At 34.7% G+C, this 15,331-nt stretch overlaps 1 protein-coding gene across 3 annotated transcripts; it reads left to right on the top strand.

Annotated features, from left to right (window-relative positions):
* Nucleotides 1-5,981: 5,981 nt before the first annotated feature.
* Nucleotides 5,982-12,588, top strand: LOC136202192 (uncharacterized). Of its 3 annotated transcripts, none has more exons than XM_065992690.1 (2): nt 5,982-7,479; nt 10,645-12,588. In XM_065992690.1, the coding sequence occupies exon 1, from the start codon at nt 6,161-6,163 to the stop codon at nt 7,430-7,432; it is 1,272 nt and encodes a 423-aa protein (XP_065848762.1). In that variant the 5' UTR covers nt 5,982-6,160; the 3' UTR covers nt 7,433-7,479; nt 10,645-12,588. The 3 variants fall into 3 exon arrangements, with proteins under 3 accessions (XP_065848762.1, XP_065848764.1, XP_065848763.1); XM_065992692.1 differs by lacking the exon at nt 10,645-12,588 and adding an exon at nt 7,742-7,945; XM_065992691.1 differs by lacking the exon at nt 10,645-12,588 and adding an exon at nt 7,543-7,735.
* The last annotated feature ends 2,743 nt before the right edge of the window (nt 12,589-15,331 follow it).

Raw genomic sequence — 15,331 nt, forward strand, 5'->3', positions numbered from 1 at the left:
CCCCAACTACTATTCATGCTTCTGTATTACAGTTCTTATCGAACTGGCATGTCATTCAGACCCAGCATACGGCTGCTAACGGTGGGGAGGCGTCGAGCCAACTAAAATGGCACCGTCCGCCACACGGGCTGTTCAAGCTTAATATGGATGGAGCGATCTTTGTTGACAGGGGTCACGCAGGTTTCAGTTTTGTATTGAGGGGCAGTGTGGGAGAATTCATTGCAGCGGGCAACGACATCTTACACTGCCGGCTAGACCCTTTTCTAGTGGAGGCGATGACTTGCCGAGAGGCGCTGAGCTGGTTAAAGGAGGCAGGGAGACGAAACGTGTTATTAGAGACTGATTCCCAATTGCTAGTGTATGCCATCAAGCGAGAAACTAGTGAAAATTCGGCTCTGGATCTAATTATTGAGGATTGTAGACTTCTTCTGAAAGATTTAGGAGATGCTTCCCTCTCTTTTGTTCATAAAACAGCCAATTCGGCTGCCCATTCTTTAGCTCGTGCAGTTACTTCAGGCACTGATAGGACGGTTTGGTTTTTAGACCCTCCCCCCTGTATCTGTATAGCTCTATCTTCTGATTTATAAGATTATTTCATTCCTTTCAAAAAAAAAAAAATAGTTACCACGTCATTTAGTCCAAGTAAAATATAATTTAACGTTCTATAGAACGTTCAAATTTCAACTAATATAGAAGGTAAGTTAAGAGTTCTACTATATTTGTAACAATTACATTAACCTTTTATATGGATCGAGTTTTTGTTAGGTAGATTATAATTTTAATATCTAATCCATCATCAGTTTCCTGAATTTGTTCATAAAAGTAGATTGACTCACTGAACTTTGTTAGTATCTCACCAGCTCCTTAAACTTGCTTATTTCGTATAACCATTTTCCTAAACTTGTCCATAAAAGTAAATTAGCTTCCTGAACTTTGCAAGTGCATCACCAACTCCCTTAACTTGTTTATTCCATAACAATTAAATATAAAAATCATAATACTAACTTTCAATCCTTATCTATTCGATCTCCCAAACCTGCAACACTAACTCTTATAATAGGTTGGAAGATAGGAGAAGAGAAAAAACTACCCATCGAACAGATGAAGATGTATTTTTAGAATTTAGGTTTAATAAGTTTTTGTATTTAGTTGTTATAGAATAAGTAAGTTTAGGGAGTTGGTGAGACACTTGCAAAATTCAGGAAACTGGTGATACGAAATAAGGAAGTTTGGGGAGCTGCTAATACACTAACAAAGTTTAGGGAGCCAATTTACTTTTATAAACAAGTTCAGGGAGCTGGTAATATATTAGACCAAATGTTTTAACAACACTATTAGCTTATCATCCACATTCATTGGGATTTCACTAATTTTGATAAATAAGAGAACAAATGTTGCCAAATAACATAAGAGTAATTTAAATAAATGACCGCTAAACTTTACTCATTTTTATAGTATAACTAAAGTAACATATAAATCACTTAATTTTATACTATCTAATATAATGCACATAATTTCATTTAACGCCTCAAAATGATTGTTTATGGCCTAAAGCTAGATGATTCTAAGAATTGATGATATTATTCTTCAACTTGTTCGTTTTGAGTTCATTTAGGTGTTGTTTAGTTATGAAAGAGAAAATAGTTTAATTACAAACCCCTAAACCCACCCACCTACACATGTTTGGTAACATTCAGTTATAATAGTTTATAATATAGTTTTGGAAAACACTTATCAAAATATAGTTTTTTTTAACAATAATGATAAATTTTTTTTGTTAAAATGAAACCTTTCATTATTTTTTTATATTAGTTGTTTTGTATTATAATATCTAATTTTTTTCATACTTTTCTATTATAGTTATAATAATAATAAGTTACTAAACTATTTTTAATAAATATTGTATTTATTCCGATTCCGATTATTAAAGAACCAAACAGCTTCAAAGAGAATCAATTTCGATTCCAAATTGAACCAAACATATTAAATAAATAGTCATTCTTATTCTTTTTTTTTTGGTAGGAAAGAAAAGAAAGACAAAAGCAAACAAACAAAGGACCTAGCTCGGGATTAGCCTAGGGAAGCTAACCCCCACCACATCATCCAAGAGGAGAGAAGTCAGGAACTCAGGAGGAGAAGAGAATGTTGAAACACCCAAGCTCCTGCCATGACCCTCAGCTGCAAGACGGTCCGCCACCTTATTCTGTTCTCTAAAAATGTGGCAGAAGCTGATGGAATCAAAGGAAGAGCAAATCCTTCTAATCCTTTGACTAAGTTCTGGCTTTTCAAACAAATAGTACTCTTCTCAGAGATCATATTGATAGCTTCGCTATTATCAGATTCCACATTCAAATTCTTCACGCCCAGATTTTTAGCAAGCCTGAGGCCTGAAAGAATCCCCCAAAGCTCAGCTGAAAAGGAAGAGCCCATACCTAGATTATGAGCAAACCCAGACACCCAACCTCCGCCAGCGTCTCTCAAAAGCCCTCCAGCAGCAATTGTACCGTCCCTAAGACACGAACCATCAGAGTTCAACTTTACAACCCCTTCCCTAGGCCTACTCCAGCCAATCAGATGAATAGCCTTCTTCTGGATAGCCCTATCTAAAGAATCTCCTTTGAAGCTATCCACAATGGAGCTAATCTTTTTAGCGAAGAAATCCAGTAAATTAGGCATAACCACCAAATCCCCTTCAAAAATCTCCTCATTCCTCCACTTCCAAATCTGGTGACAGACAACTGAAAAAATTATATTACCATGCTCAAGACCTGCCAACAACTTTCCACTCACACCGTCTACAAACCAGTCAATAGTCATTCCGATTCTGATTCCGCCACATTCCGATTCCGTTTAAACCAAACGCCCCCTTAGTATATTACTAACAAAATTAAAAAATTATGTTAAACTACTAAAAACTAAATGTTTTTTTGTGAAACTGTTTAAAATATTTAATGTGTTATTAATATAGGAGAAAAGTACAAAAATAAACCTTGTAGTTACATCTGTTTTCGATCGCAGCCTTGTGGTTTAAAAATTTATAAAATGGTACATTGAGGTTCATTCCATTAGCAAATACATACCAAATTGACTAACGACGTTAAAAGTCAAAGGAAAATGAGTTAATTTGATCCTTATATTTATTTATTTTATAAATTCACATCCTTATTATCTCATTATAACAAATAAATCCCAAAATAAAAATAAAAATCAAATACACCTTCTTCTCCACCTCTCCCTAATTTCTTATTTTTCTTCTTCTTTCTCTCTCTTCTCTCTCTCCTCTTTGTTAATTTCTCTCTCCATCTCTCCCTAATTTCTTATTATATAACAAACATACAAATTGTTTGAAGGGGTTGAGAGCTTTCGAGAACTGTTTGTTACAGGGTTTCGACAGCCAATTTCAAGAACCGATTCTAAAATCAAAGGGGTTTCTGATTCTCAAAGCTTTGATCGCCGATTCAACTTGCTCAAATGAAATCCAAGCCGATTGTATCGTTGCTTTAGTCAGATTCAACAGAGATGTTTTCGTCGATTGATTCTGATGGGATCGACCGTTGAATCTTTGATTTCAATGGCTTCCGAAGGTTCAATTCGAGCTCTCTGTTCATTAATCAGATTAATCAAGATTCCACTAATCGAAGAAATCGAATTAATCGGAGAAATCCCTAGAATCATCAATCTCTGCAACTCCGAAGATTTGTCAATTCAGGTAGCCGCCATTGACTGTTTCTGCGAGATTGCATATTTTGCGAGTAAATAAGTGATTGAAACCATGATAAGAGAGAAATTGATGGAGTTGCAGAGATCAGGAGATGGGGAAATAGAAGAGATGAAGAAGCCATTTGCGAGCTGTGTGAGGAGATTTAGAGTGCAAATTGAAGTGGGAGAAGGGCTGAGTGAGAAAGAAAGGAGAGAGTTTAACAGGGAAATTTTGAAGAGAGTGAGAGAAGCGGTTGTTTCAGAAGCAGAAGCTGCCTCCATTGTTGCAGAGGTTTCATGGGTTCTAATTCTAGAGCTCTGATACCAACTGATGTAGATTGAAGTCGACTGAGAGTTTTAATCGTAAACTCACAAAGATTACAAACTTCTCTAGCTAAACTAGAAGGTTGAATAAACCCAACAAGGATAACTTGGTGCTCCAATGGAGGCTTAAATTTCAATTTGATCTAAGTGAAATTTCGTTTGCCGCTAATTAGTGAGGGATTTTATATTCAGTTTAGATAGAGAAATTAACAAAGAGGAGATAAAGAAGAAGAAAAATAAAAAATTAAAGAGAGAGAGAAGAGGGTGTATTTGTGATAATTAGATAATAAAGGGGAGTTAATTTATAAAATAAATAAATATAAGGATAAAATTAACTCTTTTCACTTTGACTTTAAACACCGTTAGTCAATTTGGTATGTGTTTGCTAAAGGAATGAACTTTAAGGTACCATGCATTTTGTAAACTTTTAAACCACAAGGGTGCCGATCGAAAACATGTATAACCACAATGTTTATTTTTATACTTTTCCCTTAATATAATTACAAAAAAAAAGTAAGAAATTGCTTCAATTTATAGACAAACTTGTTTGGAAGGTCCGATATGACCGTTAAATAACAGTTAAATTAATATTTTCAAATTTTCGATAGCGAATGACTAAAATTGATCTTGCTTGTAAATGTTAGGGTTAAATTTGTAAATTCCATACGTCAGGGCTAAATCAGCATTTCGTTTAAAATGGTAAAGTTAAATTTCGCCCTTATCCTGACTTTTATATTATATGTTGAAGTTTAGTTACCATATTGTAAAAATAAGAAAAGTTTAGTGGCTGATGAGGAATGTGGATCAAAGGCGGTCCACTAAGCCTAAACCAATCAAATCCAAGACTAGTAAGGCCCTCTAAACCTGTAAACCCACCACATTCACTATAAATACCTATATAAATGGAAGGTATGAGATCCATCTATCTCCCGTTTATCTCTCTACTCTTATACTGCGGCTAATTTTAGTATCGAAGTGTACACTGAAGACCCTTTTCGACGCAAGTCCGACAATCGGAATGGCAATCAACTTCCAAAATTCCACTTCCTTATTAGTGGCTATAGGTGTAATTTACCCATAGAGGCCGTTATTGTTTTAAGAAGAGCAAAAAAAGAATTTATAATTATTTAAGTAATAGTTAAATTATGTCATGTTATAAATTAAAAGTTTAAAATATATTTTATAAATTTAAAATTTTATGAATAAAGGCCTAATTTTTTTAAATTAAAATTAAAAATCATATTTTATTTATCATATAAAAAAATAATAAAATTAATTTTAATTTTATAACTAAGGTTAAGGTGCAAAAAGACCTCTAATGTTTTGGGTTAGGAGGAATTTTACCCCTAACGTCTAAAATGGTACAATTTTACTCCTAATGTTTGTAGCCAAGAGCAATTTTACCTCTAACGTTGACAATTTGGATCAATTTCAGAAACTATTATAAAACACATATATTTTTGTTCCTTATTTTGCACCAATTTCATATCAATTCGTTCTAAGAAATGATTTCATGTTTTTTTTGTAATTTAATAATAGAATTGAAGATTAATATTTATAAATGCGGTAAATTTTTTGCATTTTTTTTGTCTAATTTGTACAAAAGACATTATATTTTTTTATTTTTTTCACATCCCAACATATATTTGTGATTTTTTAGTGTTAAAACGACGCACGTGTGAAGTGTAGATGACAAGATTTATGACCGAGCACACAGTTTGATGAATTATTTCTGAAATTGACCCAAATTATCAATGTTAGAGGTAAAATTGCTCTTGGCTAAAAATGTTAGGGGCAAAATTGCACCATTTTAGACGTTAAAAGTAAAATTACTCCTAAACCAAAACGTTAGGGGTATTTTTGCACCTTAACCCTTATAACTAATAATGATTTTTTTACATTAAAAGTTGCCTAAATAAAAATGAAATATTATTGGCCTCTAAGTAACGCCTTGTTTTGATAAGGCCCAACTCAACATTTCCTTGTTTGTCTCCCTCTTCTCCTTAATTCCCAAAATCCTCACAAAAACCCTAACCCCAAAAATTTTCAATTCGACCTTAAAACCCTTCTTCTCCGATCGCCGCCTTCATTTCCGCCATAAACCCTAACAAACAAAATCACTGAAAAGCAATGTCAGATGAATCTATCCGGTAATATACCGAAAGAATGGATGAGAAATTTGATCGCATTGCCTACCGACGGAGATTCTACGGCTGTTGTAATTAAGCCAGATGTAGCAGAGAAGGAGATTTCTGTAGTGAAGGAGAACAAGAAGAGAAAGAGAACGAAGAAAAAGAAGAGCAAAAATGGAGAAGATGATGTGGTGTGCGATGAAACCTCCGATACTCCGGCTGTTGCGATTAAGCCTGATGTAGCAGATAGAGAGATTTCTGTAGTAAAGGAGAAGGAGAAGGAAAAGAGAAAGAGACCGAAGAAAAAGAAGAGCAAAATTGGTGAAGATGACGTGGTGTGCGATGAAACCTCCGATACTCCGGCTGTTGCAATTAAGCCTGATGTAGCAGATAAAGAGATTTCTATATTAAAGGAGAATGAGAAGAAAAAGAAGAGCAAAATTGGTGAAGATGGCGTGGTGTGCGATGAAACCTCCGATACTCCGGCTGTTGCAATTAAGCCTGATGTAGCAGATAAAGAGATTTCTATATTAAAGGAGAAGGAGAAGAAAAAGAAGAGCAAAATTGGTGAAGATGGCGTGGTGTGCGATGAAATCTCTGATACTCCGGCTGTTCAAGTTGCTGAAAAAGTGAAGAAGAAAGGAGAAACAGTAGGAGAAGAGGAAGAGACTGAGAAGGTAAAAAAGAAGGAAGGAAATAGTGAAAGGGATGTGTGTTCGCCTGAGACAGAGAAGTCGGAGAAGAAAGATAAAGAAAATGATCTGGTGGAAGCTATTGAGGACGGAACAAGTAATGGTGAGGCGGATACAAGTGAGAAGAAGAAGAAGAAAAAAAGAAGAGCAAGATATAAGAAGAAACGAGAAACAGCAGGAGAAGAGGAAGAGACAGAGAAGGTAAAGAAGAAGGAACGAAATAGTGAGAGCAATGTGTGTTCGCCGGAGACAGAGAAGTCGGAGAAGAAAGGTAAAGAAGATGATCTGGTGGAAGCTATTGAGGACGGAACAAGTAATGGTGAGGCGGATACAACTGAGAAGAAGAAGAAGAAAAAAAGAAGAGCAAGATATAAGAAGAAACGAGAAACAGTAGGAGAAGAGGAAGAGACAGAGAAGGTAAAGAAGAAGGAACGAAATAGTGAAAGCGATGTGTGTTCGCCTGAGACAGAGAAGTCGGAGAAGAAAAGTAAAGAAGATGATCTGGTGGAAGCTATTCCTATTGAGGACGGAACAAGTAATGGTGAGGCGGATACAACTGAGAAGAAGAAGAAGACCAAGATCTAAGAAAGGCAAAGATCAGAATGTTTGATACTTCAGATTTACTGACAGAGGTACTCGAATTTCTTGAAATGCTTAATTGAAATTTTGTATGTGTTTGATCTGAAAATATACAGGTTAAATGAAGTTTTGAAGTTTTCCGGCGATCAACCCCTTTATGTCCTTGTGTCTTTAGTATGGATGTGCAGTTTAATTAGAAAAATCTATTTCGAAAAACTTAATGTTCTGCTGTATACAGAGTTTATTTGGTTGCAACATTTTTGTATGGAAATGCTTAATTGAAATTTTGTATGTGTTTGATCTGAAAATATATAGGTTAAATGAAGTTTTGAAGTTTTCCGGCGATCAAACCCTGTATGTCCTTGTGTCTTTAGTATGGATTGCAGTTTAATTAGCAAAAAATCTCTTTCCAAAAACTTGATGTTCTGCTGTATACAGAGTTTATTTGGTTGCAACATTTTTGTATTAAATCTCTATTATGTTTCCAAATTGAAACTTGACGCAGGTAGTTTTTCGTTTTCTTTTCCTTCAAATGCCATGGTAATGTACTTTCTTTCTGATGAGGGGAGGGGCAAGGGATGATAGGAAGAAATCGAGTCATTGGGGGTTACTATTTCAATGGGGGTTCAAAGCAATTAGGGGTGACAATTTTGAGTTTGAAGTCAAAATTGTGTTATTTCATATACATATTGCACATGATATAAATGCTAGAATTGCGTGAATTGGGTTGTTTTTATATAAATTATGTTATCGTGTTAGAAATTGACATCTTTAAAACAAAGCAATGCGTGAACATCGGAGATTAGAATGAAAATGTTAATCATGAGATGGTGTAGAAATGCATCTCTTTTGGAAAGTGCAGAAACGCACCAAGAGATGCCATAGAGTCGAAAATGAGTCAAAAGAAACTTTTGGATCCCTGGGTCACCTACCCGAGAGCCTTGTGGCCCTGGAAGACCAATTCGGGTCTGACCCCTGGGGTCAGCGACCTCAGTGGTCTCCTGAATAAAATGGTTAGGCGTTAAACCACCAACTAGGGGTGGAAATCCTTAGAAACCGCGGTGACCCGGACCAATGGGAATGGGGAATCCCAAAATAGTTAAGGATGAGGATGTGGACGGGAAACATTTTGTGCCCGAAGTTGAAAAAGGGATGGATGCGGGGTATTATCCCTGTGCTGCCCCTGAATAAATTCCAACGAGGATCTCCGAAATATTCCCGGATATATAATTATATATGTTATATATACTTTTGATATTAGAAACTTGTTTTTTTTTTTTGTTATTACTAGAAACTTGATTTTTTTTACTAAAACTGCAAGTTATCCTGGACATACTAGAGTCTAATATTGATGATAGAAAACAGTAATGTCAAGGAGCTTGGAATTAACAACTGACTCCTTCCTAATATTGGGATCCCTTTCACCCGTGGGGGGAACCTATATGGGGGCAGGGATAGAGTACAAAAATCCCTGAAATTTTTTTGATGGAGATTCTCCGAACCTGTTTCCACAAATGTTGGAGTTTTTTTGGGGAAGTCATCTAGAAGGAATAACCGGCGTTTGATATTCTAATGGAATATGAAATATGAATAAGGATAAAGGTTGAGATATGGATAAAGATAAATGGTTGGGATAAGAATAAAAATATAATAATCGAGAATTATTATTCAATGTTTGGTATGTGGGATATGGATATGGATAAAATAATACATTTGACTATTTTAACCTTATTTAAACTATATAACATTAATTTGAAGGATAAAATAAATTTTTTCATCTTATTAAAATCGAAGGAGTTTATCCCACCTCTTTATACCACTCCCTTTTGGATATAAGATTTGAGGGATGAGATTCATCTCTCTCTTATCTATATGTAATAAATATCTTTTTTATCAATCAAAATTCCTCTTTCAAAAGAAATTAGGGTTGATCCCATTTATTTTGGGGAATTTTTTATTATCAATTCCTACCAATTTGAAATTGTAATTTCTATAAATTTTCTCTACTTCTCTCTACATCATTTGATATTATAGCCTCCATTGCCACTTTCCACAATTGTCTCTTATAAGATTGTGAACAAAATGAACTAAAAAGCTGGTTGGGAATAATAACAAGTTTATTCGATATAAAAAGTTTGAGTCCATTCTAGATTGATAAGCTTATTCCATATTCAATATAAAAAATTTGGAGTTAAGTTCTTTTCAAGAAAGTGTGTGATGAGAACATCCAATTTATAAAAATAGATAAAACATATGATTAGAAGAAATGGGAGAGCATTATAGATTGTAATGAAAATATTAGTCCGTGGGATGATGTTCAAAGGGACAACCAAAAGTCACCGAAAGAGGTCGGAAAGTGTGTGCGGGAGCACAACGAGAAGTGTGAGAAGGAAAAAAAACTTTTAGGTCATTAGGTCGATGACCTAAGAGGCTTAACCCCCGATCCACCAACTTATGCTTAGGTTGGCAATCTTAGGGTCTCCTAAATAAAATCGTTGGCGTTAAACGCTCAAACCTTCCTTCCCCATTTTCTTTAGTTAGATGATCCTTTCTTTCCGTTAGCCATTTTTTTCTATTTTTCTTATTCATTATTTTATTTCTTTATTTAATTATAATTATGTTTAGTGATAAAACGAAAATTTTGGTTTACACTCCTAAGCTTGTGTGCATGGTTGTAAGTTACAGAACCAAAAATGATAAAGGATCAAGGTTAAAGGTTCAACTTCGGAATTCATAAAATCATATAAACAATGATATTTTTTATTTACATTTAACCTTATAATATAGTAAAATACTTTATTTTTTATAAGAAAATAGTAAAATATTAACATTATTATAAAAAGTATATTAGTAAAAATATTTTTTCAATATCGATTAATAATCTTTAGAAATATCGAATTTATAAATTAAAAATATATTCGCAGTTCGGTTTGATTGTTCAAGACTGCAGGGATATCATCAACTCGCATTCTGGTTTTAAATTGTGTTTTATTCATCGTTTAGCGAATAGGGCCGCCCATGTTATGGCTAGGCGGGCTTATTCCAATGCTAACGATAGTCTTTTCAGTGTATTGCCTATATGGCTAGCAGATATTATTCGTGAGGACGTTGGTCCTATTATCTAATAAAGTTGCAATTCTGTTCAAAAAAAAAAATATAGTCTGTTTCTCATTTATTATTTGCTGATGATTCCTTTCTTTTCTTGATATTCTGCACAGGTACGAAGAGGCTTCAGGGGAAGCCATTAATTTACAGAAATCAGGAATACTCTTTAGCCCAAATGTTCATCCTGATATCAAACAAGCCATTCATATTCTTCTTAATGTGAACTCACCTTTGGATTCAGACAGTAATCTTGGGCTACCATCTCTAATTGGCAGGGACAAGAAAGCTATTTTTAGCTTCCTGAAGGATCGGTTGAGAAAGAGACTCAAAAGTTGGAGTGTTCGTTTTCTATCCAGTGCCGGGAAGGATATTATTCTTAAAACTGTTGCACAGGCCCTTCCTACATATTGTATGAGTGTTTTTTTTAACTTCCCAGGTCTCTCTGTGATGAAATTCAACGTATGATGAACCTGTTCTGGTGGGGTATGAAAGGAGACGGTCAGAAGGGGATTCACTGGGCCAGCTGGGATAGACTGTGTGATTGGCGAGACAGTGGTGGCTTAGGTTTTAGAGATTTACACACTTTTAATCTCTCTCTCCTTAGCAAGCAGGGATGGAATTTTCTTATTAACCAAATGCTTTGGTAAGTCGCGTGTTCAAGGCTAAATATTTTTCTAATGATAGCTTTCTTACCTCTAAGCTAGGCAATAACCCGAGTTTTGCTTGGAGGGGTATTTGGTGTTCTAAGGAAGTTCTAAAACTGGGTTTACGTTGGCGAATTGGTGATGGCACTGACATTCAAGTTTGGAAGGACCCCTGGCTTATACAAGATGGCAAGTTTTTGCCTACACGGGTTGCAAGCAACTCGGCTGATAATCTGCGGGTTTCAGATTTAATGTTGCAGGGTGAAGTTGGTTGGGATACCGCCAAGGTGGATGATTTGTTTACTGAGGATGAGGCCTGTTTAATCAAAGGTATGTTTATTCCTTCTAGCTAGTCAGAAGATAGAATCATATGGCACTATACAAAAAATGGAAGGTATTCAGTTAAATCCGGATATCAAGCATATATATCCCATTACCGGAGTAGGACTGACTTAGAGGGATGGGTTCGACTTTGGAGCATTCAGATGCCAACAAAAATAAAATTCTTTATGTGGAAAGCGGTACTAAACTGGCTGCCTACTAGATTTCGGTTACAATCTCGCGATATGGAGGTTCCAATTGAATGTGTTCTGTGTGGAGAAAATGTTGAGCATACTTGGCATATTTTCATGTAATGCCCGTATGCACGACAATGTTGGCAAGAGGCGAGAATCTTACTACCATGGGATCAGGAAGTGGGGTTTGGTGATTATGTTTTAAATTTATGTTGTGTTAACAAACAAGAGGTGATCAGAAAGGCTGCAGTGATCTTTTGGTCTATATGGGGGCAGAGGAACTCGAAACTCTGGTCTGGTATTCTTCTCCCACCGGATGTCGCAGTACAACAAGGGCTTGCTTTTACTGAGAGCTGACTATTTTAGCAGGAAAATTCTCAACAGCAGCCCGCCCGAGATTGTACACTGCCTGTAGTTTGGCAGAAACCAGATAGGGGACAACTTAGTTGCAACGTGGATGCCTCAAATTTTTCTATCTCCAAATCTTATGGGTGGGGCGCGGTAATCCGAGATGACATGGGGAGTTTTATTGCTTGCCATTGCGGTTTTGCTGATGGTAGTCATGCTGTCAAATTCATCGAAGCTATTGCCCTCCTGAACGGATTGAAGTGGGCAGTTGGGTTGCATTTGCAAAATTTGGACGTCCAAACAGACTTTAAGACTGTAGCTAATCTAATTAATGGTACATGTGATGATATCACAGAGTTTGGAGTGCTAATTCGCGAGTGCAAAGTTCTTTTATCTAATCACCCAGATTTTAGGGTATTTTATGGTCATAGATTAGCGAACAAAGCAGCTCATACTTTAGCTAGGAGTGCATGTTCCATTGCTAATCCTTTTACTTCATTTGTTATTCCGAATTTATGTCTGTACTCAATAAGGATAATTATCCTGATTAATGCCATTGATATTTTCCCTCAAAAAAAAAAAATATACAATCCAATTCAATACAAATAACATAACAATTTAAAATATAAAATATATACTTCTTAAACTAAATAGTTATTATTATTAATATTATTTATATATAAATATAATAAAATACTAGAGTATATATTTTATAATTCAACTTAAATCATGTAATGTATTAAACTTTTTTATATATATAAATATAACGTGTAAAAACAAATTAAACTTTATTAATATTAGAAAAATAAAATAATTTTTATATAATATTTATCAAAACATAAAATAAAATAGTACTAAATGATATTTCAAATATTTAATTTATAAATATAATTATATATTCCTTAATTGTTAATAAATATTATAAGTTGCATATTAGTCTAGTGGTTGAGGAGCATGCTTGAGATTAATAAGTTTTGTATTTGAGTTGAGACCCCTTGTCTATAGAAGTTGGCAAATAAAAAAGAGGATACTGAGTAAAAGTGGGCAAGTCTAATCGACTTTTGTTTATTAAATGCTTCAAAGAATCAATAAGATTTAAGCACGTGACACATAGGAGTAATTCTGAGTTTTTCTTCGTGAAGCTCCTATTGAGCTCTAAAAGTTGCATATCAATGACAGTGTAAAATATATCAGTTCAATAATGATGCAAGTTTGTAATTTTTTTAAATATTTCTTCGTGAACTTCCTTGATCTATAAACATAACATCCATTTTGGGAACATTGATGTTATTCTTTTCACAAAAAGAAGCTAACTGAATAAGTAAAGAAGTCCATCCACCATCTCTCATTTATTGGAGCAGTTGTTTAAAAATGTTAACCAAACTTATTGCATTGATGATATTTTGATCTTTTCTGTGTAATGCTTGGGATAAATTATTTGTGAATCCCAATATATTTTTCATCAAATGCAAGTTGAAAATAAACTCAAATGATTGTGTCAGAGCAAGTAAAGCACAAACTTTACCTTTTTGCAATCATTGAGGGAAATATGATGAATATGCTTATCAATGAAACATAATGCGAACTCCATCGTGTATCACTAGCTCGTTGAAGAGATGTTTTTTAATGTGAACTTGTACCACCTTGTATCTCTCTATTTTGTAGTGCTTCAATAATTTTACCATATTGCTTCTCACGAAGAAGAAATCTTCTCTTGCATAATGCTCCCGTAATATTTGATAAGCTAGAAACAAAATTAAACAACAAAGCAACACAAATATGATTTTTTTTACCACAACAACTAAAGGCAACTGCAATTAGTGAGCAAAATAGTGGACATGATATGCGGAAGGATTTTCTTTCAACATCAATGCCTTTAGGCCATTAAACTCACCATTTATATTGTTAGCTCCATCATAACCTTTTCCATGTAAACTTGATATACTTAAACCATGCTTGAAAAATAATCATTCCATCACTAAGTTAAGTGATAAAGCAGTTGTATCGCTAATATGCACAATACCAAAAAAATGCTCAATCACACATACTTTTGGGTTCACATAACGCAATACAATTTCCATTTTCTCTTTCATTGATGTATCCTGAGATTTATCACTTACAATAGCAAACATTTCATCATGAAGATCATTGATGATTATTTTAATGGTTTCAATAAAAGCAACACACACAACATCCTTTTGAATTTCAAGAGAAACACATTTGGAGTTACATGGAGCATTGTCTAGAGTGACGTTTTCGATGTCTTCATTATGATCTGTAAGAATAAACTTTAGAAGTTTCAAAAAATTCCCCTGTTTACCCCGTTTGACTCATCATTTCCTCAAAATTCTAGTCCTCGATGAAAGAGAAACCAACTACAGTCAATAGTTATTGTTAGACATATTCTGTATTCTTTTTGAGTTTGAACTGTATAAGTCTCAAAAGATACTTCAATGTGTTGTTTCTGATTCATCAAGTCTTCACATTGCTTCCAAGCTTGGCTATGAGTAGACCTGTCCATGTGTCTGGATACCCGCTCAGGCTGTCTAGGCCCTGTCCTTTGGGACGGGCTTGGACAATGAAAATTGATCTTAGACCTAGGCTCGCTAAAGCTCGCCTATACTTTAGGCGGGCTTGGGATTGATAAAAATAGCACGGGTCGGTCTATCCCGACCCGCGTTATTAATATTAGTTAGAAAATTTATATATTTATAATTAAATATTTATTTTGAAGTATAAATTTATTTTTTCTAATTAAAAATTATGTATATATTTTAGGTGGACTTATATGGGTTGGGCTTCGATTTTTAAGCCTGAGTTCAGCCCGACCTGAGCCTGCCTAAATTAATAGTGGGCTGAGCTGGACTTGGAATGAGGATTTTTAGATAAAAGCCCATTAGGCCCGACCCAGTCTGGCCCATGGACAGGTCTAGCTGTGAGCACTATTGTGGGTGCTAACATGAGTTTGAAATATTTCCTTTCTTTTTTCAATTTGTAAATCTTTCAACTATGACACTATCCTTATTTGCTTACTCTCCAATATATGGTTCGTAAAGATAACAACATAGACAAAATGCTGCATATTTCAAAATGCTATATTCCAACCAAATAATATACTTCTTAAGCTAAGTAGGAACAAATCGCCTTAATATTTGTCTTACTCTTCTTTATGGCAAATCATGTTCATGAGGTTGACATTAATATTTTGCAGATAAGCTCTTCGAACTTTATCTCAATCGTTTGGATGATAATATATAATTAATTTTCTTAACTCATGATCAGAGAGAAGATCA

The sequence above is a fragment of the Euphorbia lathyris genome, chromosome 8 (assembly GCF_963576675.1).
Source record: "Euphorbia lathyris chromosome 8, ddEupLath1.1, whole genome shotgun sequence".
In the NCBI taxonomy this organism is placed as follows: domain Eukaryota; kingdom Viridiplantae; phylum Streptophyta; class Magnoliopsida; order Malpighiales; family Euphorbiaceae; genus Euphorbia; species Euphorbia lathyris.

What these genes read in the sequence shown, in the direction of transcription:
- LOC136202192 (XM_065992690.1), top strand. Translation starts at nt 6,161, where the DNA reads ATGAATCTATCCGGTAATATACCGAAAGAATGGATGAGAAATTTGATC.